The 27015-nt window shown below is 36.1% G+C and overlaps 1 protein-coding gene across 1 annotated transcript in view; it reads left to right on the forward strand.

The window, feature by feature from the left end:
• The first annotated feature begins 606 nt into the window (after positions 1 to 606).
• Positions 607 to 27015, forward strand: part of LOC107709709 (regulating synaptic membrane exocytosis protein 2-like) — a 171978-nt gene continuing 145569 nt past the window's right edge. The window contains exons 1-2 of the mRNA XM_016514305.1: positions 607 to 795; positions 1240 to 1400. Of these exons, the coding sequence (XP_016369791.1) occupies positions 1255 to 1400 (146 nt within the window). The 5' untranslated portion in view covers positions 607 to 795; positions 1240 to 1254. The remainder of the gene's footprint in view (positions 796 to 1239; positions 1401 to 27015) is intronic.

Genomic DNA, 27015 nt, shown 5'->3' on the forward strand with positions numbered 1-27015 from the left:
GTGCTCTTCTCTCCTCCGTCTCTCTCTCCTGTGCTCTTCTCTCCTCCGTCTCTCTCTCTCCTGTGCTCTTCTCTCCTCTGTCAATTTTTTTTTTCAATTCAATTAGCTTTATTGGCATGACAAAAGCACATTTTGCATTGCCAAAGCATGCATAGGAAAAGAGAACATATACAACAGTGTAATTTGGAACAATATAGCAATTGAAATAACATATGAACAAGTAATATTGAAAGAATGACATTAAAACATATGGTTACATATAAACATATATATGATATAGTAAAGGTTATATAACAAGATTATTTCTCTATTTTCTCTCTCTCTCTCTCTGGTAAACTTATTGACGTTATTAATGTTTCCTGCCAGTGAATAAGGTTTAGTTCTTAAATATTAATTAGGTAATGCTGACGTCTAGTTCTTCTGTTCCAATGGCGAATGCTGTTCTCTTGAATATTAAGTAGGCTGTTCTGACGTCGAGTGGTTTCCTTCCGATAGCAAACGCTGCCTCATGAATATTAAAAGCTAAGCCTTCGCCATAGTGCGATTGGTAAACTCGCCTCCCGGCCAGGCGGCTTTGCTCCGCCCACACTTCCAATTGGGATTCTGTGTCGCTGCATCCATTTTTGTGTATTTAAGATATCTTCAAGGATTACCAAACCTGGAGAAAAGCGAGGCACCGGTGCAGAGGGACTCAAAAGGGAAGCAAACATTTATTATGAGATGCAAAAGAACTTTTCCAGGACGATGACAGCGATGGGTTAGACAGGATTGAACAGGATGATGGCCAAATAAAAGGCAAGAGGCGATTTCACATCATCACTGAGATCTGGAGTAACATCTGAGATCTGCTATTTTATTCATAATGCATCGCTGCTTTAATCTTTTATTCTTATTCTTTTTGTATTGAGGAAGAGGATAATTTTAAACGGGATTACGTTCATTTCAATAGCATTGACTTTAAAAGGACCAGCTCGGTCCCTTCTTCTATTGCTCAGAGAATGATTGATCTAATGCTGTAAAATCCACCTTATATAGTCCAAGAGCTTACATTGTTATCATTTCAATAGTAGTATAATAACTTAACCACCTCTTTTAGTGTTTTAAAACATCATAACGTTCATCAGAGATGCTGCTGTGGGTCATGATGCTTTGATTCCTGAGCTACCAAAACCCACTGATGATTGATCAAATAGACCTTGCATTCATCATGGATTAAGTCTGGTTATTGATCTTCTTCAGCATCGGCGTGTAAAGATGTCTGCTCCAGCCGTGCCCCGCAGCGGGCCTGTCCTGCCGGAGATGCCGGACCTGAGCCACCTCACCGAGGAGGAGAGGAAGATCATCCTCGGTGTCATGGACAGGCAGAAGAAAGAGGAGGAGAAGGAGCAGTCCATGTTGAAGTAAGAGCTTTACGGATCACATAGCCTATATGTGAAAATATATCTCGAGCTGTTGGTTGAAGGCTGGTGTGAATGATGCCTGTTCGTTTGATTTGACATAGAGAGCCCGAGTGTTGGAGGTTTAGTGGTGATTCTCAGTGTGTCTAATGGTGAGAATCACTTTTGTGTTTATTAGTCATATGGACATCAGGCTTCCGCTTCATTCTCTTGGCTTTGGGATTGTATTATGCGCCATTATCGCCTTGACTAGTGCACACTTCATAATGACAGCTCATAGTACAATAGCACGCTATTCCAGTTTAATCGATGTGAATATCTAATGTTGTTTTGACCTGAGCATTGAGGCTGCGGCGCCAGAGATTTCAGCACCACGGCGCTGTCCGCTGATTTACAAACCCACTGAATGATTGTTCTCAGTTGGGAAATATGGAGAATTTAACTTTGTTTCCAGTATAATTGCAAAAGTGAAATGCTGTTATAGGCCTTTAGTGGTTGGATTTTGTCTGAAATATGTTCTTGGGCACATTTGTGGATGTTTAACACAACTATCTAATCTACAGCAATAGAGGAAATAGTTCAGTATGGCAGGGGTTTTCAAACTTTTTGATGCCAGGGACCCCTAGATATTATTACAACCTTGTAACGGTCTCTGTCACTTTAAATTGTAAAGACAACGGTCTATTTGAATGTATAATGGTACATTGCTGGTACATTAAAACAACATTGCTTTTGTATTGTCGCTGTATTAAAGCTAAAAGAGGTGATCAAATATTATTTGGAAAGTATCACAGCATTGACAGCATATCTTTTCCTACCTTCAAAGTAATGTTAGATGTGTAAATCTAATGAATGTTGTATCTAGGCTTGACAGTAGTATAAAAGAATCATGATTAATCCCATGATTTACAACCAGTCATCAATATTTTTCTAGCACCCTTTTGTGACCCCCTGAGGGCCGTAGGTTTAAAACCCCCTGCAATATACAACCAAGTAGAAGGTTTGGTTTTAGTAGGCAAAATAAGATGCTTTATTGTTTTATTAGGGATATATAAAATAAAAACACTGAAAAACAGTTTGGTGTAGAAATGAATTTGATCATTATTTTATGAGCTTTATCCTAAAGACCTGAATTGTTTTATTATTAGTAGTATAATTTAAACAGCCCTTTTGTGTGTAATAAATAAATATATAGACGATCAGCTTTAAGTTGGTTATTCAAATGTTTCTTTCTATTTGCAATATCTATTTGCAACGACTCTTAAATCATTGTAATTTTCTTAAGGAAAATTATGGCTTATGGCTTATCTGATTTCCCCTAGTTATTGATTTGGTAACTTTGTGCAATGAATTAATGCACAGACTCTCCAGGATTCAAACAGGGAAGTATTTGCAGTTCTGTGAGTAACTGTGCAATGTCTTTAGCTCATGGATTTTTTTTAGTAGGCAAAATAAGATGCTTTATTGTTTTATTAGGGATATATAAAATAAAAACACTGAAAAACAGTTTGGTGTAGAAATGATTTTCACTTCAAAATGTAATGTTCAATTCAATGCGTTACGTGCCATTTCTTTGTAATTATTTGTAAAATGTTCTATTTCGAAGTAGAGACTGAAATAGTATATTCTTGTAAAATAGTTCCAATACTCCAGTAATCTGTTTTATTTACAACTTTGATCATTATTTTATGAGCTTTATCCTAAAGACCTGAATTGTTTTATTATTAGTAGTATAATTTAAACAGCCCTTTTGTGTGTAATAAATAAATATATAGACGATCAGCTTTAAGTTGGTTATTCAAATGTTTTGTTCTATTTGCAATATCTATTTGCAACGACTCTTAAATCATTGTAATTTTCTTAAGGAAAATTATGGCTTATGGCTTATCTGATTTCCCCTAGTTATTGATTTGGTAACTTTGTGCAATGAATTAATGCACAGACTCTCCAGGATTCAAACAGGGAAGTATTTGCAGTTCTGTGAGTAACTGTGCAATGTCTTTAGCTCATGGATTTTTTGCGAGGGTGTGTAGACGTGCTTCTATCATTAGGTAAATATTAACACTGCAGCATGGAAATAGAGCAGATTCCGTACAATAAGTGAAGTAAACATGAGTCACAGACGTAAAGCCAACTGCCACCTCACTGCTGGTGTGTGTCTGTGTTGAGTCACTTGATTCCTCCCTCTTAAACACACATCACCATTCATAGTTTCGAGAGAGCGAGAGAGATGATGTTAGCCACTTGAGTGCTGATGTCATGTAAGGGAGGGTGATGGTTGGTTAGCATCAGTGTGGACGCTGTCACGAGGCCTCTGATCTTTTCTAGAGTAGTGTGCAAACGGCCGGTGTAGAGTTACACAACAACATGGCGGCTTGTTGGCCTCTGACTGTTACTTATACTGAACAGTGAATGTGCAGAGCTGCTGCCCGTGTCATGTGATTCACGGCCTGATCACATTCTCATCGCTGGTCCACAAGGCCATGCCTTCATTTGTGGGTCATATCATAATTTGCGTTATTTTTTTCTACTAAAGTCACTCAGGTTAATCAAGGTTTTATGTGTATAATTTAGTTTTTCTTCATATCTGTTTTAAGTTGAAAAGACTGCTTTCACTACTGTACATTTCAAGGGGTCATATGACATTGCTAAAAAGAACATTATTTTGTGTATTTGGTGTAATGCAATGCGTTTATGTGGTTTAAGGTTCAAAAAACACATTATTTTCCACATACTGTACATTATTGTTACTCCTCTATGCCCCGCCTTTCTGAAACGTGTCGATTTTTACAAAGCTCATCGGTCTGAAAAGCAAGGTGTACGCTGATTGGCCAGCTATCCAGTGCGTTGTGATTGGCCGAATACCTCAAGCGTGTGACGGAAATGTTACGCCCCTTACCATACTGTGATGCCGTGTGTCCCGGCGCGACGAGATAAACCCCATTACAAACGAGGCATTTGTTGCATCCAGTGGGGACATAATTACTGATTATAATGACTTATACTGTCTTTTTACACGTTGCTTTGCGTATCGCGTAAACAAAACCATGTCTGCATTTGTGATCGGAGAAACGACAAACAACAAGCGCTACTCTACACTGCTCAAAATTAAGACTTATATTTGCAGATGACCTCTATAATGATTGTATAACATCCTTTGAACTAAACAGCCCTTTTTTGCTACTGTGCCTTTAAGACTTCTATGTATGATAACTTTCATCACTTGCTCACCAGTGGATCCTCTGCAGTGAATGGGTGCCGTCAGAATGAGAGTCCAAACAGCTGATAAAAACGTCATAATAATCGCATGACTCGAGTCCATCGATTTTAACTTTAGAACGTTGCTTCTAACCAAAACACGAGTCCATAAACCATGCTTCCTCCAGTGAAACAGTTGTTTTGTCTGAATCGGGAGAGAAATATGCGCAAATCAAGGGCTGTTTACAAGTAAAAGCAGTCCAAAACAGTTCTAAACGAATATGTTGGTGGATTTCGAGGTGAGAGAGTGACTGGAGAAGGACTTTTTCAATAGAGGAAGCGTTATTAGGGATTATGGACTGATATTTTGGTCAGAAGTGATGATTTAAAGTTAAGACTCCTTAATGTTGGATTTGTTCATTGCAAACATGCAACTTTTCACGTCACAAGACATTAATTGATGGACTGGAGTCGTGTGGATTATTGTGATGTTTTTATCAGCTGTTTGGACTCTCATTCTGACGGCACCCATTGCCACTGCAGAGGATCCATTGGTGAGCGAGTGATGTAATGCTAAATATCTCTGGAGAAGGAGCTGCAGAGCAGAAGGTGCTACACACAGACAAAAACAGCACAAAATTTGACTGACTTACCACATTTTACTCTCTTCATTAGTTCTTCTAGTGTTTAGGAATGATAGTATCTGTCATACTTCCCCTGTATTGCCTTGCCATGATGAGTTTTTGGTGTTGACGTGTAAATGTGGGCAATCATAATTGTGTTAATCAGTGCATCTTTCTGATTGAGGATGTTCAGAATGAGCGGTTTTTGCAGCTTAGTTTCTGTAAATGTTCTTTTTGGACTGGGAATGAGGTTTGAGTTACAGTATGTTTTTATTTATTATATGGCATTTGCTTATTAGTGGTTATGAACTTCTGTATTGCTCAGACTTTGTCTAGTCAAGGTGGTGATGGAGAGCAAGCAGGATAACTGGTCGACTGGTCACTAATGAGTTTTTTAGCTGTGGTTTTTGCACCATAAATCTCAGTGTATCCATGGTAGCCAAGCCACAGGATGTTCCAGGATGTTTTTAAAGAGTCATACACGCGCGCACACACAACAGTGGCTGTAAGCCAACTCCGGGAATCCTGGGAGAATGAATAGACGAAGAAGCCCTCTGTAGAAAGGTTTGCCAACTTCCCGTCATCTCACTGGAAGAGCCACAAAGAATTTGAAACATATCCAGCAACAGAGACAGAGAGTGAGGGAGAGTTTTAGTAGCTGAAAGTGAGAGTGTGCCAGGGAAGGTGTTTTTTATAGTATGAAAGAATGAGAGACAGGGTGTTTAGGAGATTTGACTGAGAGAGATTGCATTGAGGAGAGCAGTTGTTGCTGATTTGCTGTGCTATTATCCGAGGGCTTGCCCTTCTCCCTCTGGGATCACTGAGGCCTATGGGTGAGAACGAGACTTGTAGCACCCTGTGAAAGTGAGTGCACTCAAGTTGGCGTTCATAAGTGTGTGTGCTTCCCAGAACCAACTCTCTGTTTTATGTATGTACTTACAGTATGAGAAAAACGAGTACTTTATGTGTTTATTTATATATCTATTAATTTATTTAAAATTGGATTTCATGTTTAAATGTACAAAATTAGTTGAATTTAGTTAAACTAAAACCTTAGTTTTTTTTTTTTTAAGAGTAAAAAAAGGGGAAAAAAAATTTTGTTGGCAAAAAAACAAAAAATAAAAATAGAAGACTAGACTACATTTGCTTAGGACTTTTTCATTTCACTTGTGTGAAACATGCTTCAGTTGTCTTGGGTGGTGGCCAGGGCATTGCTGTGGAGTTGCTAAGGTGTTCAATGTGGGGTTTTATGTGTGTTGTGGTTGCTAAGGTGTTTCAGGTGTTTGTTTACTAGCACAGGTTAAAACAGTGCATCTCCAGTTGTCATGATATTCTGGTCACTAGATGTCTCAGGTTCCTCTTAATGCTGGATTGTTTGTTTTTATTTATTTTATTTCCTGTTTTATATTTATTTACTTTATTTCATGCTTGTTTATGGATTAAGAAAAAACATAATACTTGCTAAAAAATAAATAAAAATATGACAATATATGAGAATGGGAAGATTAGATTACCTTTTCTGAGGACTTTTTCACTTTGCTTGTGTAACATGCTTTAGGGGCCAGTTGCATAAACATAGTCACTATGTTAAAACCGTGTCTTAAAGGGATAGTTCACCTAAAAATGAAAATTCTGTCATTAATTACTCACCCTCATGTCGTTCCAAACCCGTTCATCTTTGGAACACAAATTAAGATATTTTTGATGAAATCCGAGAGCAAATTTGATTTGGTCAAATTTAACCAAACTATCACTAGATATGGCCTCATTTAATGCTGATTTGTTTGTTTCATTTGTTTGTTTTATCATTTGTTAACTAGTCTCACTGATTATGACATCTTGTTGCAGCACACACAAGGAGAATCATCGCAGGTTTTCTTCCCTCAAATCTTAAACGTACATGCACTACAAGATTTGAAAATCGTGGTGAATCACACACTACAAGATATAAGATTACCATGCCAGAGGTAGCGCCTCACGTGATCTCACGCAGCAGATCGTCATTGACGTTTCAGCAACTGATGTTTACATATGTTAGCTAGCATGTTAGCAGCTTTCTACACTCACCCAGTATGTTCAAAACTAAGGCGATTTCACCCCAACGCTTCTCTTTGTCCTTACGGATGTGGTACGTTTTTGACACATTATACAGTCACTCAGACAGTCGTGTTATTACAAAACTTCCACAAGCAGTTTCCTCCATCTCTACTATCCTAATGTGAAGTGCTGATGGTAATCATAACCGTGATCATCCTGATTTAAAATCCTAAATATCAAACATGAGAGCAGATTGGGAGGTGCAAGATTCGATCTTTAAACGCATCATATTACCAGATAATCCGCGCCGAACATCGGAACCGACCAAGGTCCCCAACAAGATTTTTTCTCCGATTTTCGGGAAGGGAAAATCAGAGATAAATCGGCCCTAAAACTCCTGTAGTTTGAGCCCGGCTTAACATGAATAGGTATCAACCACAGTTGATAGTTATGTACAGAATACCCTTCTACTCATGGAAATCTAGCTTATTTGCTCCTAAGTAACTAAACAAATACCTGAGAATCTTTTAAAGATTTGATGCCAAACTTTGGCAAATCTAACAAATATTTTCTCCTCAAAATTGTTCATTGCGTTAACATTACATAAAAATGCATCAGTTTCCAGGCAAACCCTGGACCTCCGACTCCCGGAAGTCAACCCGATTGGAACCCGCCAATTTGCTGCTAGTGTTTGTTCGTTTTATGCGTCAGCCTGTCAGTGATGGGACTGTGGGTGTGCTGTCAGAGACTGAGACTGTTATTTGCTCATACGCTGAAATCTATTCCACCAGTAATCACAGGAATCCCTCCTCAAATCTGTCTGTAGATGCCGACACTGAGGAGGTGAGGAACATTGTGGCCTGAATAGTAGACTCACTCGTACACACACATGGCATCTGAGTGAGATCCCCATCCCCCCCACACACATCGTGGTTGCCCCCATGGGGCGAGACCGCAGAGAAGCTCAATCCACGCCGCAGAAAACACACCAACTGTCTCGGTGCTGCTCATTAGCGTCTTCCATCAGCACGCTAGCTGGCATACGGGATGTTAAAGAATTTAGTTCACTCCTGAATTAAAATTTCCTGATAATTTACTCACCCCCATGTCATCCAAAATGTTTGTCTTTCTTTCTTCAGTCAAAAAGAAATTAAGGTTTTTGAGGAAAATTTTCCAGGATTTTTCTCTATATAGTGGACTTCAATGGGGATCAATGGGTTGAAGGTCCAAATTGCAGCTTCAAAGGGTTCTACACGATCCCAGCTGAGGAATAGGGGTCTTATCTAGCGAAACGATCGGTCATTTTCTAAAAAAATTAAAAATGTACAGTATATACTTTTTAACCACAAATGCTCATCTTGCATTAGCTCTGTGATGTGCGTCTACAACTTCACGCATGACTTAATCACGTTGGAAAGGTCACATGCGGTTAATTCTTCATCTGTGTACTCCGATTCAAAAGGGTAGGGTAGGGTAAAAACTCAATCTAATTTTCTCCTCCAACTTCAAAATCATCCTACATCGTTGTTTTTTTCTAAAGAGCATTTGACTTTCTTTGCACGTTCGCTTTGTAAACACTGGGTCGATACTTCTGCCTACGTCACGCGTGACCTTTCCAACGTAACTACATAATGCGTGAAGTCGAGCTAGTGCAAGACAAGCATTTGTGGTTAAAGTATTTAAATTTTTAGTTTTTTGAAGAAAATGACCGATCGTTTTGCTAGATAAGACCCCTATTCCTCTGCTGGGATCGTGTAGAGCCCTTTGAAGCTGCATTGAAACTGCAATTTGGACCTTCAACCCGTTGATCCCCATTGAAGTCCACTATATGGAGAAAAATCCTGGAATGTTTTCCTCAAAAACCTTAGTTTCTTTTCGACCGAAGAAAGAAAGACACAAACATCTTGAATGACATGGGGGTGAGTAAATTATCAGGAAATTTTAATTCTGTATTGGACTGGTTTGTAAAAGCACCGGATGTTGGTTAACCAGAGGTGGAGTTTGTGTCTGTTAGCTCTGTTCCAAAACCTAGTGATCTGCCTACAGTAGGTTGCTGCCTTCTAAGACAACATTCTAAAGTGTAACCTCAGATGTGACTGATTTGGAACGGTCTACATATGTAGTAGTGCAGGGTTTCCCAAATGGGGGTTCGGGAAGGAACTGCAGGGGGTTAGTAAGTTGATGAAAAGCTAATAATTAATAAAACCAAATGCAAAATTTAAATATATAAGTAGGGCTGCACGGTTAATTGAAATAAAACAACTATTGTGATATAACTTAGTGCTATTATAAGATGAAAGACTACTTGTTTAAATAAGTATTCATGTTTCAGAGTGAAACTATGACAGTATTCTGACAAAATAAAAGCTTGAGAATTTGAAATGTTATAACCTTTAAGAATTAAGAATGAATAATAATAATTTCATAAAAAATGACACGTACTAAAAAAGATCAAATATTTTATGTTTACTTGCATATCATGTGACCATTACCTGTCATCAGAGAACCGTGAAGATGCAAATGTGTTGTTAATTTATTAAAATGTTAACTTAAAATCTCAGGGGGAACTTCATGTAAATATCTTACATCTTATATTTTACTTCCATTTTTATTTTGGGGTTTCAAAAAAGTGGGTTTGGTAACCCCTGCAGTAATCCATCATACAAATCATGCTGCTCACATAAAGAAATACTTTAATTAGTTTAAGGATAAAATCATTTATTACATACAAATGTTCAATGCTTTTCAGTATGGAATGAATTATATGTGGATTTAAAATGAACATTTTTCTTGTCTGGTCCACCATTATGGATTTTTTTTCCACTGAGCTTATTGCAATGCATTTTGGGATTGCATGTCTTAGAACGCAGTATGATTAAGTTTAATAAGCCTTTGCATGTGGAGTGAGCCATATGACGGCTGAGCAGGACTTCTCTGTTTGTCCGCATTACCTCTGACCTCCTCTCCTTTCGACTCGCCTTCCTATTCATGACTCGTTCATGTTCTGTCACCTAGCATTACCTATTCTCTCATTTCTTTTCTCTGTTTATCTCGTGTTCTTTTCTGTTGTAACCGCCCCTCCTCTCCTGTTGTCCACACTTTTAATGCATAATGTGATTTTTACTATTTTTCATTCATTTGATGTTTTGTTTCAGAATCTGGTGAGCTGCCTATGATGAGCTCAGTGAAAATATCCATCCAAAATGGCAGACAAGGTGAAAGCTGTGTTGTTGTACCTTTATTAGTAGCGTCATTAGCTTCTCAACATGTAACTCTATTGAATTCAGTTTTTGAATTGTCTTCTGTTACTGCTGATGTATAGACACTATCAGTCACTTGAAGGTGAAATAAAATAAAATCTAAAAGCTAAAAAAATGTACATGAAGATTAGAAATTTTGCCTTGGCGACAAACCGAAATAAAACGGTTTTGCTGAATTGCTAAAATTACTACAACTAAAACTGAAATAAAAATAAAGCTAAATAGAAATATATAAAAAAATCACATAATAAAATGACTAAAACTAAAATAAGAATTTAAATTGATTTTAAAAAATTACATTTAATTCTAAATAATAATGATAGTATAAATAATAATTTATCTTTACAGTATATGACAAAAATGGTAATAGTGTGCTACTGAAATGATCTATTGAAATACCCACAATGCAATGCTCCTGACCTGACTTTCCAGTTTCATGAGGTGAATGAACCAGAAGTAATATAACCTGTAATTTTATAATTGGCCAAAAGTCAAAAAACATTATTAAGCAGAATTACTGAGGTATGTGACAATATAGCACTGATTAAAATGTTACTGTTTCCTTCAATACTAATTTTTTTTTTTTATATATGAATTATTATTAATAAAAAAAGATATATAGTGTTCTATGTATGTTGTGCAGTTTGTAAGAAATTCATTCTGAACATAATGTAGATGTCCGCTATATACTTATGTATGCTCTAGATCCAAGATAAATTTGTTGACTAAAACGGAATAACTGACCTCAAACTAACATGCTGTGATACGCAGTGTATGAGTAAATCAGAACTCAGCCAGTTTCCTGTGCAGCGGAAGCGCCCAGCGTGAGTGTAGTACACCGAGCAGTACGTCACAGCTCTGAGACACCCAACACTGCAGCCCGCTATTGCATAAGACTGACCCAGCACGCACTGATCAGTTTGCAGCATTTAGAAATGTTCTGCCACAAATGCAGTATGCCTTGATGTTTCTCAGTTTGGTTTACATTTATGTGTTTAGATAAAACCCATAGTGATAACTATGGAATCTAGCAATTGCGAGTTTACATTTCAGAATTCTGACTTTTTTTTTTTCACAATTCTAAGTTTACCTTTCTGTTTACATTTCGTAATTCAGACTTTTTCCCAAATAATTCTAAGTTTACATCTCACAACAGTTTTTTTTTTTGTTTTTTTTTTTGGTTCCATTGTGAAATAAAAAAATAATCAGTGAGTTTGGATGAGTGAATTTTTTTTTTTATCTTTACAGTATATGACAAAAATGGTAATAGTGTGCTACTGAAATGATCTATTGAAATACCCACAATGCAATGCTCCTGACCTGACTTTCCAGTTTCATGAGGTGAATGAACCAGAAGTAATATAACTAATTGTAATTTTATAATTGGCCAAAAGTCAAAAAACATTATTAAGCAGAATTACTGAGGTATGTGACAATATAGCACTGATTAAAATGTTACTCTTTCCTTCAATACTAATTATTTTTTTTTATATATGAATTATTATTAATAAAAAAAGATATATAGTGTTCTATGTATGTTGTGCAGTTTGTAAGAAATTCATTCTGAACATAATGTAGATGTCCGCTATATACTTATGTATGCTCTAGATCCAAGATAAATTTGTTGACTAAAACGGAATAACTGACCTCAAACTAACATGCTGTGATACGCAGTGTATGAGTAAATCAGAACTCAGCCAGTTTCCTGTGCAGCGGAAGCGCCCAGCGTGAGTGTAGTACACCGAGCAGTACGTCACAGCTCTGAGACACCCAACACTGCAGCCCGCTATTGCATAAGACTGACCCAGCACGCACTGATCAGTTTGCAGCATTTAGAAATGTTCTGCCACAAATGCAGTATGCCTTGATGTTTCTCAGTTTGGTTTACATTTATGTGTTTAGATAAAACCCATAGTGATAACTATGGAATCTAGCAATTGCGAGTTTACATTTCAGAATTCTGACTTTTTTTTTTTCACAATTCTAAGTTTACCTTTCTGTTTACATTTCGTAATTCAGACTTTTTCCCAAATAATTCTAAGTTTACATCTCACAACAGTTTTTTTTTTTGTTTTTTTTTTTGGTTCCATTGTGAAATAAAAAAATAATCAGTGAGTTTGGATGAGTGAATTTTTTTTTTAATTGTTCCTTTAAACCAGGGGTGTCCAAACTCGGTCTTGGAGGGCCAGTGTCCTGCAGAGTTTAGCTCCAACCCTAATCAAACACACCTGAACCAGCTAATCAAGCTCTTATAGGCATACTAGAAACTTCCATTCAGGTGTGTTGAGGCAAGTTGGAGCTAAACCCTGCAGGACACCGGCCCTCCAGGACCGAGTTTGGACATCCCTGCTTTAAACATAACATTTTTTCCATTTTATTTTTGTTGGCAGTGTTTTTTGTATTGTTGTCCTGAACTAAAATTGTTGGTAGTTTTTAGTCCACATATTTGATTCAATTTTTATAGATTTAAGGAGATCCCAGCATAAATAATTGACACTTATTTATTTCTTCATGCGTGTTAGTGCTGTTGTGATCAGTTCATCGGTGGACATTATTCTAAATAATCTTCATAATCTTTTGGCAAAATTTAATAACATGCTCCATCTCTGAAATAACTTTAATTTTCAATGGATGTCACATTTTCCTCAGTATGTAACGCCCACTTTTCATGATGCAGTCAGTGTCTGGTAGAAAAAATAGCTTCAACTGGAAATAAATCAGATTTCCAAAGTAAAATGACTTTATGTTGACTAAGTGTTTTTCTTTCCTGCATCGTTACAGTATATGTCAAGAGAAGGATAGTGAGGCAGTGGAGTGATGTGGGTCTTGTGTGTGCTGGCCAGTCAAAGCGAGTGCAGAAATGTGAGAGTGTGACGTGACACCGGTTCATCTGAAGCTGATTGCATGCAAATCCTGAAGAGCCTCACGTTATTCATGGCGACTATAAATAGCTGTGGACTGAAGTCGCTCTCTTTGGTCTGGTGGGGTAGTAGAAAAACTGACAGTCAGATCGTTGCACTGGGCAACATTCACCTCCCATGATGCCATGGAATGACTGTTTAATGAGCAGATGCCAAACACACTTGGTTGATACTTTAAACATCATGGTTTGCCTTTTTAGAGTCAGGTTTCGAGTTTGGTCCTTATGCAACTCTCTACGGATGCCTTGGCAACAGAATCGCCACTGGCTAGTAAATTATATATATATAAATTAGAACTACCCATGAAAATGTCTGAAAATTGAGTCATATTGTCATTTTAACAGAACTTAGTGCATTGTTAATCATTCAGTGTATCTAAAAAAAAAACTAACAATAACACTGACAAGATGATGGTAATAATACTACTAAAAACAATATAAAAGGTCTGATGAGCTGTTAATGATATTAATCACATTGTCTGCGTTTGCTCGATATGATTTGCTGAAATCAAAACAGTGACCATAATAGGTGAGCGCTAGCCAATGAATTTGCTGCATGAGCATTAGTTCCACCCACTACCGAAGAAACCGGCAGTGGCTTCTGTATGTTTTTAAGGGCTGAATAATTCCAGATGAGCTCCATTATTTTGACTGGAAAATACAACAAAAAATATCATTTACATGTAGTGCGTCAGTTCTGTGTGGTATGTAAGACTCTCTTGCTCTCTCTCAGTGCTCTCAGCTAAGCAATGGCGAGTCAGGGCACCTAAACACTAGAGTTTACGGTGCGTCAAATATGCTGCGCATCCATTGAGATGAATTGGAATAGTGAGCTTTAAAGACGGAGAGCGAAACTCTCAAGCGCTCCGTCAGAGTGTTCAAGATGAGTGAAGGTGAGTGAAAAAATATCTGTGCTAAACTTACTGTAACAAACACTGGCGACTGAAATTAAACTATTTATTAGCCAATGGCTAGTGACAGACATTATTTAATCGCCTTGCATGAACATTCAGTCGCATATGCGAGTGATTTGCTCGCATTGTAGAGGGTTGTTATGATGCTATTAAGTGTTCACTAGCATGGAGTGAGCAAGTGTTTTCAGTTGTAACTGAGTTGCATTTTTGCGCAGGGGATTGTGGGATTTGTAACCGCACAAAGTAAGTGGCCAGAGTTAGAAAACACTGAACTACACTACCGTTCAAAAGTTTGGGGTTGGTATGATTTTTTTTTTAAAATGCATTTGTTTGATAAAAAATACTGTAAAAACAGCAATATTCTGAATTTTTTTTTATGATTTTAAAATAACTGTTCTAGTCCATTTTTATTATCATTTAATATGTAATTTATTCCTGTAATGCAAAGCAGATTTTCAGCATCATTATTCTAGTGTTCAGTGTCACATGATCCTTCAGAAATCATTGTAATATGCTGATTTGCTGCTCAAGAAACATTTCAATGCTGTCATGCTGTTTCATATTTTTGTGGAAACAGTGATACCTTTTTTTCAGGATTCTTTGAAGAACAGAAAGTTTGCATTTATTTAAAATTAAAAAATGCAACTTTGCTGAATAAAATATATAAAAAATATTTTTTGAATGATAGTGTAACTGTTCATAAACAGTGTTTATCTCCATTTCCAACTCCATATTACATAATAAACTATACCTTTATCTGATGCATATCCCATCGGCTGATGAGGACCTCAGCAGCAGAAAAACATTATGTAATGGATGCTGTTTGTAGTGTTTGGTTAGGAAACCCCTCGTCAATATCTAATCAGATCATATACATAATCATATACATATCTCCAGCTCTGCGCTGCACTCAGATTTGACATGCCTTTTGTTTTCTCGTTCTCTTACTACATGTTCCTGCGCTGCCCATGCAGTGGATTATCATCTCTATACAATAATAGGTTGAAAATCTGCTTGTCTGTAGTAAAAATAAATGGAAGCATGGAATATCAGTGGTGTGAACCACATACAAGCTTTCATATAGAGGTCATGCTGTTGAAGTTTAGTATCTGTCATTTAAAAAATGGTTAATTTGTGTATGCACTAACTAGCACACTCTAATTCAGTATTTGAGTCTGTTTAAATGTTTGCACAGATGAGTAAAAGATAAACAATGAAGTCTGCCAGTGTTCAGAAGCTTAATAGTAAACAACTTTTTTGTTTTTTTTGGTGAAGCAGCGGGTTAGTTGTGTCTGGCCCATTTTCTCATTCTAATCTCTCTGCTCCATCTGGGAAGTTTTTTAATTACTTTATTGCATGTGTTTTGCATGGATTAGTTCACTCAAAATTTCTGTTGTCATTTACTCATCCTCATGTTGCTCCAAAACCACAGGAGTCTTTCTCTTCCTTTTAACACAAAAGGAGAGGGATGATGTTACTGATCAGCTCTGTGACCTCAAAAAAGCATCATAAAAGTAGATCATACAACTTTGTCAGTGAAAAAACAGGGAGATTGTTTTTTGGATGAACTATTCTTTAACCGAACTTTAAAATTGACCGTAACCTAAAGTCTTTTTAAATATATATATAAAAAAACATATTGTACAAAACATACTGTACATTTTGATGTCAGTAAGATTTTTTTTTTTAAAGAAATTCTTACTTTATTCAGCGAGGACACATTAGATTGATCAAAAATGGACAGTAAAGGCAATTAATGTTACAAAAAATGTCTGTTTCAAATAAATGCTATTCTTTTAAACTTTGTATTCATCATTCCACAAAAATATTAAGCAACGCAGCAGTTTTTTACATTGATAATAATAATAATAATAATAAATGTTTCTTGAGCATCAAATGCTGCTCAAGAAACATTTCAATGCTGTCATGCTGTTTCATATTTTTGTGGAAACAGTGATACCTTTTTTTCAGGATTCTTTGAAGAACAGAAAGTTTGCATTTATTTAAAATTAAAAAATGCAACTTTGCTGAATAAAATATATAAAAAATATTTTTTGAATGATAGTGTAACTGTTCATAAACAGTGTTTATCTCCATTTCCAACTCCATATTACATAATAAACTATACCTTTATCTGATGCATATCCCATCGGCTGATGAGGACCTCAGCAGCAGAAAAACATTATGTAATGGATGCTGTTTGTAGTGTTTGGTTAGGAAACCCCTCGTCAATATCTAATCAGATCATATACATAATCATATACATATCTCCAGCTCTGCGCTGCACTCAGATTTGACATGCCTTTTGTTTTCTCGTTCTCTTACTACATGTTCCTGCGCTGCCCATGCAGTGGATTATCATCTCTATACAATAATAGGTTGAAAATCTGCTTGTCTGTAGTAAAAATAAATGGAAGCATGGAATATCAGTGGTGTGAACCACATACAAGCTTTCATATAGAGGTCATGCTGTTGAAGTTTAGTATCTGTCATTTAAAAAATGGTTAATTTGTGTATGCACTAACTAGCACACTCTAATTCAGTATTTGAGTCTGTTTAAATGTTTGCACAGATGAGTAAAAGATAAACAATGAAGTCTGCCAGTGTTCAGAAGCTTAATAGTAAACAACTTTTTTGTTTTTTTTGGTGAAGCAGCGGGTTAGTTGTGTCTGGCCCATTTTCTCATTCTAATCTCTCTGCTCCATCTGGGAAGTTTTTTAATTACTTTATTGCATGTGTTTTGCATGGATTAGTTCACTCAAAATTTCTGTTGTCATTTACTCATCCTCATGTTGCTCCAAAACCACAGGAGTCTTTCTCTTCCTTTTAACACAAAAGGAGAGGGATGATGTTACTGATCAGCTCTGTGACCTCAAAAAAGCATCATAAAAGTAGATCATACAACTTTGTCAGTGAAAAAACAGGGAGATTGTTTTTTGGATGAACTATTCTTTAACCGAACTTTAAAATTGACCGTAACCTAAAGTCTTTTTAAATATATATATAAAAAAAACATATTGTACAAAACATACTGTACATTTTGATGTCAGTAAGATTTTTTTTTTTTAAAGAAATTCTTACTTTATTCAGCGAGGACACATTAGATTGATCAAAAATGGACAGTAAAGGCAATTAATGTTACAAAAAATGTCTGTTTCAAATAAATGCTATTCTTTTAAACTTTGTATTCATCATTCCACAAAAATATTAAGCAACGCAGCAGTTTTTTACATTGATAATAATAATAATAATAATAAATGTTTCTTGAGCATCAAATCCATATATTAGAATGATTTCTGAAGGATCATGTGACACTGAAGACTGGAGTAATGATGCTGAAAATTCAGCTTTGCATCACAAGAATAAATTACACATTATAATATATAAAAATAGAAATTAGTTATTTTAAATTGTAATAATACTTTGCAATATTACTCTTTTTACTATATTTTTGATCAAATAAATGCAGCCTTGAGGAGCTTAAGAGACTTCTTTCAAAATCATTAAAAAATCTTTCTGACCTGAAACTTGAACAGTAGTGTATTTTAATGGGATCAAGTAAAGATTTAACCACCTGGTGCATTTTTTTAGTGTTTCTTGATTTTAATCTTAATAGTTTCTTTTATCGGAGTCACTACAAACCTCTGAGACTGTAGGGTTAACCAGATCAGTAGTGCGGTCTCACTGGGGAATCGTAGTGTGTTGATGCCTATGGGATCATTTGAGATGTCAAGTGGCGAGGGAACACTTTCTTCACGTTGTGATGTGCTCGTACAGGCTGGATTATACCGGTCTGTCCATTTTAAAGTTGTGCCGGTGCATTGTTCCCATGGTTTCTAGTCTGTTGGCTCATTCCTGTGGTTAGCATGTTTTGCTCCAGTTATTCTTCTTTTTGAGTGGATCTCATCTGCTTGATTGATGGGAGTATAGAAAGAATTGTGATTCAAAGAGACACTATTGTTCTGGTGCAACCCACAGCCTATAGTGAAAATCTCCAATGTAATCAGCAAAGCTCCACTGATCTATATGAGTTTATTCAGTGTGCAGTGCTCTGCCACGCTGTGCTGGGCTCAGTTTCATGTAGCCAGTCTGTCTGACATGTTAATTTTGCGTCATGCTGTTTAGGAACATGTTTATATAAAATAGATGACATTACTCTCGTTGACCAATGTGTAAAATGTGGCATTGCAGTCTCTGCTAATGGCTGCAGAAAAAATTAGCAGAAATATGTGATCTGAATTTATATTTATGTGTCTGATGAAAAATTAAGTGCAATATACAATTCTGCTCGTGTGTATATATAGTTTACTTGCTACAAATTGCCTTAAATAAAACTTTTTTTATTTTTATTTTTTATGGCAAATTCAGTGGTTTTTCACTTGTCATCTGGTAATGTATGTTTTTTTTAACTGACTGGTAAAAATGTTGGATCCTGACTTCTGGAAATTGCATTGTAAAGAAACACAAGATATTTGCAGTAATGTGCAATCAGAATTTGTTTGTCCATAACTAGTAAGAAATGATTCTGTAGACCGAAAATGTTAGTATATATACACTGCCTTTCAAAACTTTGGGGTCAGTACATTTTTTTTTTCTATTCACCTTTCTATTTATCAAAGAAGAGTTTCTATAAATATTCAGCAGCACTTTAAAAATATTTTATATATTCTACAAAAATATTAAGCAGCACAATATTAAGCAGAACTGTTTTCAACATTGATAATAACAAGAAATGGTTCTTGATCATGTGACTGAAGACACGAGTAATGGTGCTAAAAATCAGCTTTGTATCACAGGAATAAATGCATTTTAAATTCAAATAAAAACAGTTATTTTAAATTGTAATAATATTACGGTTTTTACTTTGTTGATCAAATAAATTCAGCCTTGGTGAGGCACTTTACAATATCTTTCATAATGCCATGAGCCTCACAGACTTGTCTAGTTACTAGTTCTTCCGCAGATGTTTATTGTAGCAGCCTGGTAACCTGTGAACAGTGACTGTTGGTACTAAAATGTCTCTCATTGACTTTCATAGTATGGGCAAAAATACTATGGAAGTCAGTGGGACCCAAAACTGTTTGGTCACCAACATTCTTCAAAATATCTTAATTTTATGTTCCAACAGCAAAAAAGAAAGTCAGTTTGGAATGACTTGAGGGTGAGTAAATGATGACAAATTGCATTTCTGGGTGATCTGTTCCTTTAATGGAGTGTATTTGTTGCTGCCCGAGTCCAAGTGTGCTGCATGACTCTGTTTTTGCTGTGACGGTCGACTGCTTATGTAGGATGAAGGCTACTTTGGATATAATTTCTTGGGAAATGATAGGTGTCCTATGTCTGAGCCAGTCCGATCGGATTTGGTAACCACACTAAAGACTTTTTGGCACAGCTGTTACGGTGTGTGTGCGTGGGGCCTCATTAACACATGTCAAGCACACTGACAGCGTTTAACTTACTGGTGGCTTGTTCTGGACAGGGACAGGAAATTGCACTCTCCAACAATGCTGGGGGTATCTATTACCGCTCTATTGTTAGTCATGTAGGCTATTATTGTAACTTACTCTTAAGAGATGTTCCCGCACCCTCTCCCCACCCACAGGCATGACAACAGCACAACCGTGTGTGTGTGAGTGAGAGAGAGAGACCCACTAGAGCTGAAAGGATTGTTCTTGCATTTTCTTTAGTTTGTATGCATGTTTGTGGTTTTATGTAGACATAAGTTGACCCCAAAAGGGTTTGAACACTTAAGCCATGCTTAAAAATATAAAATATAAAATTAATAAAATATCAAACCAAGTGGCATACAAATAAAACATACTTATAAATTAATTATATTTTTCTAAATTACTAATTTTTGTTGGTCTCCAGATGATTTTTAGTGGTTGTATGAAGTCAGTTCTCTTTCACAGGTGTTTTAGTGGAGTAATCACATAGTTTATCACACCTTACGTTCCATATTGTGTACAAGGTAAAGATATGTTGTTTCAAATAAATGCTGTTCTTTTGAACTTTCTGTACATCAAAGAATACTGATCACAGTTAACTTTCCACAAAAAAAAAAGAAAAAAAATAGCAGCAATTATTTTCAACATTGATAATAATAAATGATTCTTGAGCATCAAATCAGCAGAATGATTTCTGAAGGATCATGTGACACTGAAGACTGCAGTAATGATGCTGAATAAATTACATTTTAAAAGATAGTCAAATATATATAAAATGTATTTCACAATATTATTGTTTTTACTGTATTTTTGATAAAACAAATGCAGCCTTGGCAGGCAGAGAGACTTCTTGTCGAAAAAATGTATTACAAAATCTTACTGACCCTAAACCTTTGAATGGTAGTGTATATGTACAATTTTCTTTGTGAAAAGATTTGCTTGAAAAGTGTGCTTGAGCTGTCTTTCTTTAAAGTAAACACTGCCTGGTTTGTTGTTTTTTGACATCTAATGCAATGACATTTAAGGCTTAGAAACATACTTAATGCAAGTACATAATATATTTGCTAAGCACTCATGGTTGCGTTTGTGTACTTGCATAAAGTATATGTTTGCCCTTCTGTGTTATCATCCATATCCTGCTGAAAAACCTGCTTGAAACTGCTGGTTTACTGGTCTTTGCTGGTTTAAATGGTCTCCCAGACTGGCCAAGCTGGCGTTTAGCTGAGCGACTAGCCAGTTTCTCAGCTAAAAAGTGCCCAAAACCAGCAAGCTAGCTTAGAAAAGCTTGTTTAAAATGTTTTTTTTTTCAGGTCAATCCGATGATTTGAGGTTTCATTTATACCTGTACAAATGGTGTGTTACAAGTTGCTCACTGAACTTTTTATGCTTAGGGTTTGGAGTCTGTTTAAATTAAAGTAGTGATTCTAGTAATAAACAGGCTGGACAAATAATAAAAAAAAGGCTTAGCAATGCAAATTATCACTGACCCACAATTGTTTTATTTGTTGCCCCATTCTCCATTTTCATTTGGCATTTACATGCTCATTATCTTGATTGTTTGTGTTTAGGTTCATGTCGTAGCATCTGCTTACGGATCAGCAAAGTGAACGTGCGTTTCTGAAAGCTGGATGTATGGGGTGGCGCTAAATGTGAGGAGGGATTTAAAGCTGTCACTCAAAGGTTAACCGGGGTCTGCCGCGACCAATCACGGTGATCCAAGTTCAAATGAGATTGCTTTTTGATCCAGATGCCACGGCGGAACCGATGACAGCTGGAGTCGAGAGCTCCCCCAGCGCTAATCCTCTTTTAAAGGGAAATGTGTTCAAGGGAGGCACTTCCCCTGCCATCCTGCTGAATGGTCCTAATGAACAGGTGTCTGCCTCTATGATGGGCCGCCTTGAACTCAGCTGCTATTTCAGGCATCGCTGTGTAAGGGTGACTTGTAAATTTAGTTTGCTTTTGGCTCAAGAACAGCCTTCATTCTAGCATGCAGTTATGCCACATTGAGGCTGTGTTCCAAAACCCTAGGTAGGGAGCATTTTGAGGTTCCAAAAGGTAGACAACTTAATTATATTGCCGCCTTTTGATCATTTTTTAAGGCCAATTGCAAAGAAGGTAAAACCATAATGCATAATGCGATAAGCGCGGTGAAAATAAAAGATGGTGGTAGAAATGTTAATTATAAATATAAAACAGCCTTGCATCTTAAAAAAAAAAAGAAGTTGGTCTGATATTACCTAATATGATACCCAGTCCAAAAATAACAATAAAATCTTTTTTTTTCTTTCAATTTTTATATATATGTATCAGCTTTCATGCATACAAAATAGCAAGAGCAGTCAAATATCAAAAGTTTTAATGACAACGAAAAGTATTTACTTAGTTTTCAAACTTATCTGAAAAGGAGTAGAGAAAACGTTCAGATACTTAAAATAGCAAAGTTCATACGTTTTTTTTTTTTTCACAAATTCTGTAACTTTCTGTCACTATTTGAATGTGGTAAAACGCTCTCAGATGTAGCAGAAAACATAATGTTTTCATTTTCTTCTGTCACTGGCCATAATTAAAACCTTGAAATCGGGATTATGCATAAAATAATGTTTTAAGAATCATTCATACATGTGAAAATCAGATGAGAATTTAACATATAGTTGACTCAAATTAACTTGACAAACAGGATTCATGTCTTTGTGTCAGTTTTTCTGGTGATTAAAGAATAATACAAAGGGTTGTTGAAACCAAAAATGCTATGAAATGCACATCATATTTTGTGAGAAAGTGATTTTGGAATCAGCACAAATGATTTTGGAACTGCAAAAATAATTAAGCAAGCAAGCATTGGATTTCATTAAATACATTATTAAATGCTGACACATCGAATAGTTCACTCTGATTGGAAACTGACTATTTAACTCAATAGCAACTTACTAAGACCAAACTCTTTTAAAATCAGCTCTAGTTGTGTGGCTAATGGAGTTCTTTCCTTGTAAAACATGCAAAATCATTCACTTATGAGGAATGCTATACCTTATTAGCAGTAGGCAGCAAGATGACTCGCTAGGTTCTGGAAGTGAGCCTGTTCTCACACTCACACACATACTCTGGCTCTTAATGCAACTTGGTTTAATCAAGTGTGTGTGTTTATTCAGTGGCACTCTGTGGTCTCTCAGATGGTTCAGCGGAGGTCATGTTGACCAGGCTTTTTCTGGCAAGAGATTACACCGTTTCTGCTCCTACAGTGATTCTGCCACCTGTTGCCACACACGCACAAGCAGATTTCCACATTCATAAAAATGAACTGGTCTCATACTGTCCCTCCACCTGTCACACACTCATTCACACAATTCTGCCATCTTAAATCTTATGCTTAGACCATGTTTTAAACTTTAAATAAATATTCCTGAGTGTTTTCAACTATTATTTGCACAGACATACACTACTGTTCAGAAGCTTGGGGTTGGTGGATTTTTAAAAAATATTTAAGTCTCTTATTCTTAACAAGGCTACATTTATTTGATCAAAAATGCAGTAAAACCGTAATACTGTAAATAGTATTACAATTTAAAATAACTATTTCCAATTTATTATATTTTAAAATGGAATTGAATTTACAGCATCATTGCTCCAGTCTTCAGTGTCACATGATCCTTCAGAAATCATTCTAATCTGCTGATTTGCTGATTTGAAATGATCAATGTTGAAAACAGTTGTGCTGCTGCTTAGTTTTTCTGGAAGCTTTTTCAGGATTTTTTTTATGATTATAAAGTTCAAAAGAACTTTGTATAAAATATAAATCTTTTGTAACAACGCCAAAGTTTTTACTGTCTTTTTACTATTAATTTAATTTGTCTTTGCTGAATAGAAGTATTAATTTCTTTAAAAAAAAAAATCTTACTGACCTCAAACCTTTAAACGATAGCGTAAATTTCATGTCTATGTACCCAGGGTGAAAAATAAACCTTTTTCCTCATGCCAGTCTTATACGTACTGGCCCTGAAACTATATCTTGCATTTTATATGTGTATGTGTATGTATATGTGTATGTGTATGTGTATGTATATGCATATGCAGTGTTGGGGAAAGTTACTTTTAAAAGTAATGCATTACAATATTGCATTACTCCATAAAAAAAGTAACTAATTACGTTACTTAGTTACTTTTTATGGAAAGTAAAGCATTGTTACTTTTGCGTTACTTTTTAAATCTGGACAGGGCTTGCACACACACACACACACTCACACTCACACTCACACACACTTCAGACAGAGCAGCACTTTAGTGCTAGCTGAAAAACGGGTCATATTATGCTTTTTTTTTTTCCTCTGTAGTCGGTTTATTTCTTGACATGGCTGTCTGACCCTTTTAATTAAACACGTTTTTGCTGTTGTGGTTTTAATTTATGTAAAATCCGTAGCTATTGGCCGCTTTATGAAATGAGCAACAGCACTTGTTCAAGGGCTGCGGGTCAGTGTTATTTTAGTATTATTTACAATATACGCTATTTTAATATTTTGGATTAGGTTTAATTTTTATATTTTGAGTCCTATTTTGTTAGGCACTTTTTTTTTTTTTTAATACTGTTTAGGTTTAATTTTAGTTAAATTTTAATTTATATTTATTTCCAGTTAGTCATTTTAATGCTACGAGTACTGAAGTACTGTTTTTCATATGCAACATGTTCTGGTAATGGTCGCAACATGTGTTTACAAATTTATAATCCAGTGTTTCCACTGCGTAAAGATTAACACAACCTCACACAATGCCACGCTGTCCTAATAACATTGCAACTATCAGTACCGCAGAGTATGTTCATTTCTAAGTGACCTTATATAAATTATAAAGAGTCCTGTTTACATATCATATTGTTTATAATGCTTTGAGGAAGTGAGAATAAAACACTACTATTAAAAGGGGTTGTAAGTGAAGTTATCAGTTTCTGCTAGAAATAGCCAAAGGGGTTGGGGTTTAGCTGTTTAGCATGGCCCTGTTAGCCTCTGCTGGTGCTGGTATATGTCATAACTGTACTATATGTTGGCAGCAAGCATCTTCTTTGTTCATCAGTATCCATTCCAAAAATAATTCATGCATAATTCATATATTGCATGCATTCAAGAAAATGTGCATACTGTTCAACAGATTCACAGACTACTGTGATGGTAAAATGCTAGTTTGAACATAGCCACTGTTTGCATCGAGCAGACTCCACTTATATATAATGTATGATGATATATTCAGGAATGTACAAACCGGAAGTCATCCACTTAGTCCCACCACAAAAGGATGATCTTTAAGGATGTTTTACACCTCTAATACACAATCTTGTAGGTAAGAATGTATATACGTAAATATCATATGGTAACAAAAACTGGAGCAGAACTTTTAGACAAGGTGCATTTCTGCTTTTTTAACCCTCTACAAGGATTTTATACTAGGCCTCCGTTGTAAGTACATTACTGATCCAGTTTTGTTTCTTCAAAACTGATTCAAATGTATGGCCACAGATGGAGTTGGTGGATGTTAAGTTGAAAATAAGCAGGAATAGTCCCTTAAGAGGAGCGCGCTGAGAGTCTGATGGTGAGATGTGGGGTGTGTTATTTAAAGTGATGAGTCAGCTCTCATTCTATAGCTGTCACATCAATGAGGCCTCTGTCTCCACCTCCACTCAAGAGCACCACAGAGAGAACAGAGAGGGATGAGGAGGAGCGAGGACCGTCATTTGAGGTTAAATTAACAGTCTGAGAACAGCTAAGAAAGAGGGATAATTTGGTTGAAACAAAGTCAAGTCTCAACTAGTGCAGTTTTTCTGCAATTTAACACGAAAACACCATGCTAATATGTGACTGAAACCGGAGGAAGCTGACTCGCCACACAGTCAAACTAAATACAAAACGAATGGACAAAAGCTCTCTCTCTCTCTCTCTCTCTCTCTGTCTCTCTCTCTCTCTCTCTCTATATATATATATCTATATATATAATGTATTATTTTTTTTTCTCCCAAGTTTGAAACTGCTGCACTTTTTCCTGTGATCCAGATGCAGAAGTTGACATCTGTTCCTTAATATTTAACCATTAGGGGGCAGTGCCACACTGTTTTACCATTTTGCAATTTACAATTTTTAACTTCAAGTGTTTCAAATGCACAGGTCTCAAATAGATCCCAGACAGGTAAAAAAGGGAGTCCACGTTTAGCAAAACATGATCTGAAACTGCTTTGAATGCTGTCCTGAAGGATTGATATGCAGTTTTTTTTCAGGACTTCTGATTTATGGTGTTCATTAACCCTCTTTCATTGGAATAGATTTTATTGTATTCATGCGTTAATTGAGTCTTAAGCTCAACACATTGAGTCTGATGGACTGTGTGTTGTGGACGGTGTTTTTTTTCTGTGGTCGACTCACGCAAGGTGTCCGTGGAATGCAGAAAGTTAATGTCTTTTTGAGACTTTTCCCCTGTCTTTTTTTTAAGGGGAAGTCGTGGCCTAATGGTTAGAGAGTCGGACTCGTAATCCAAATGTTGCGGGTTCGAGTCTCGTACCGGCAGGGATTGTAGGTGGGGGGAGAGAATGTACAGCTCTTTCCCACCTTCAATACCACGACTGAGGTGCCCTTGAGCAAGGCACTGAACCCCCAACTGCTCCCCGGGCGCCGCAGCAAAAATGGCTGCCCACTGCTCCGGGTGTGTGTTCACGGTGTGTGTGTGTTCACTGCTGTGTGTGTGCACTTTGGATGGGTTAAAATGCAGAGCACTAATTCTGAGTATGGGTAACCATACTTGTCACTTCACTTTCTTCTTTCTTCTTGTTTCTTTTTCTGTTTACCTGTTTTCTATTATTTACTTCTTTTTATTTTAAATATTTGTTATATTTTAAGTGGTTTACATGTTTCTTGTGTTTACATGTTTTCTTTTTGTGTATAGGTTTAAAATGATCATGTTCATATCTGTTTGCATATTTAATTCACATGTAGTGGCAAATGGTTGGTATCTTATTGAATCTTAAAAATGAGTAATTTTACTTCACAGTAAAGCTATACATCATAACATTTCTTACTGGAAATTATATATAATTGGTTATATATATTTGATACTTGATTATATATAATCAAATCAAAAGGTAAGATATATGTAATATTTAATTTTGCATTTGGTATTGTATTCATAACAAATCAAACTAGGAATTAATTGGGTAATACCTTTTGTTTAAAAAAAATCTGTCTGTAAA

The sequence above is a fragment of the Sinocyclocheilus rhinocerous genome, unplaced genomic scaffold, assembly GCF_001515625.1.
Source record: "Sinocyclocheilus rhinocerous isolate Xijiao unplaced genomic scaffold, SAMN03320098_v1.1 scaffold282, whole genome shotgun sequence".
In the NCBI taxonomy this organism is placed as follows: domain Eukaryota; kingdom Metazoa; phylum Chordata; class Actinopteri; order Cypriniformes; family Cyprinidae; genus Sinocyclocheilus; species Sinocyclocheilus rhinocerous.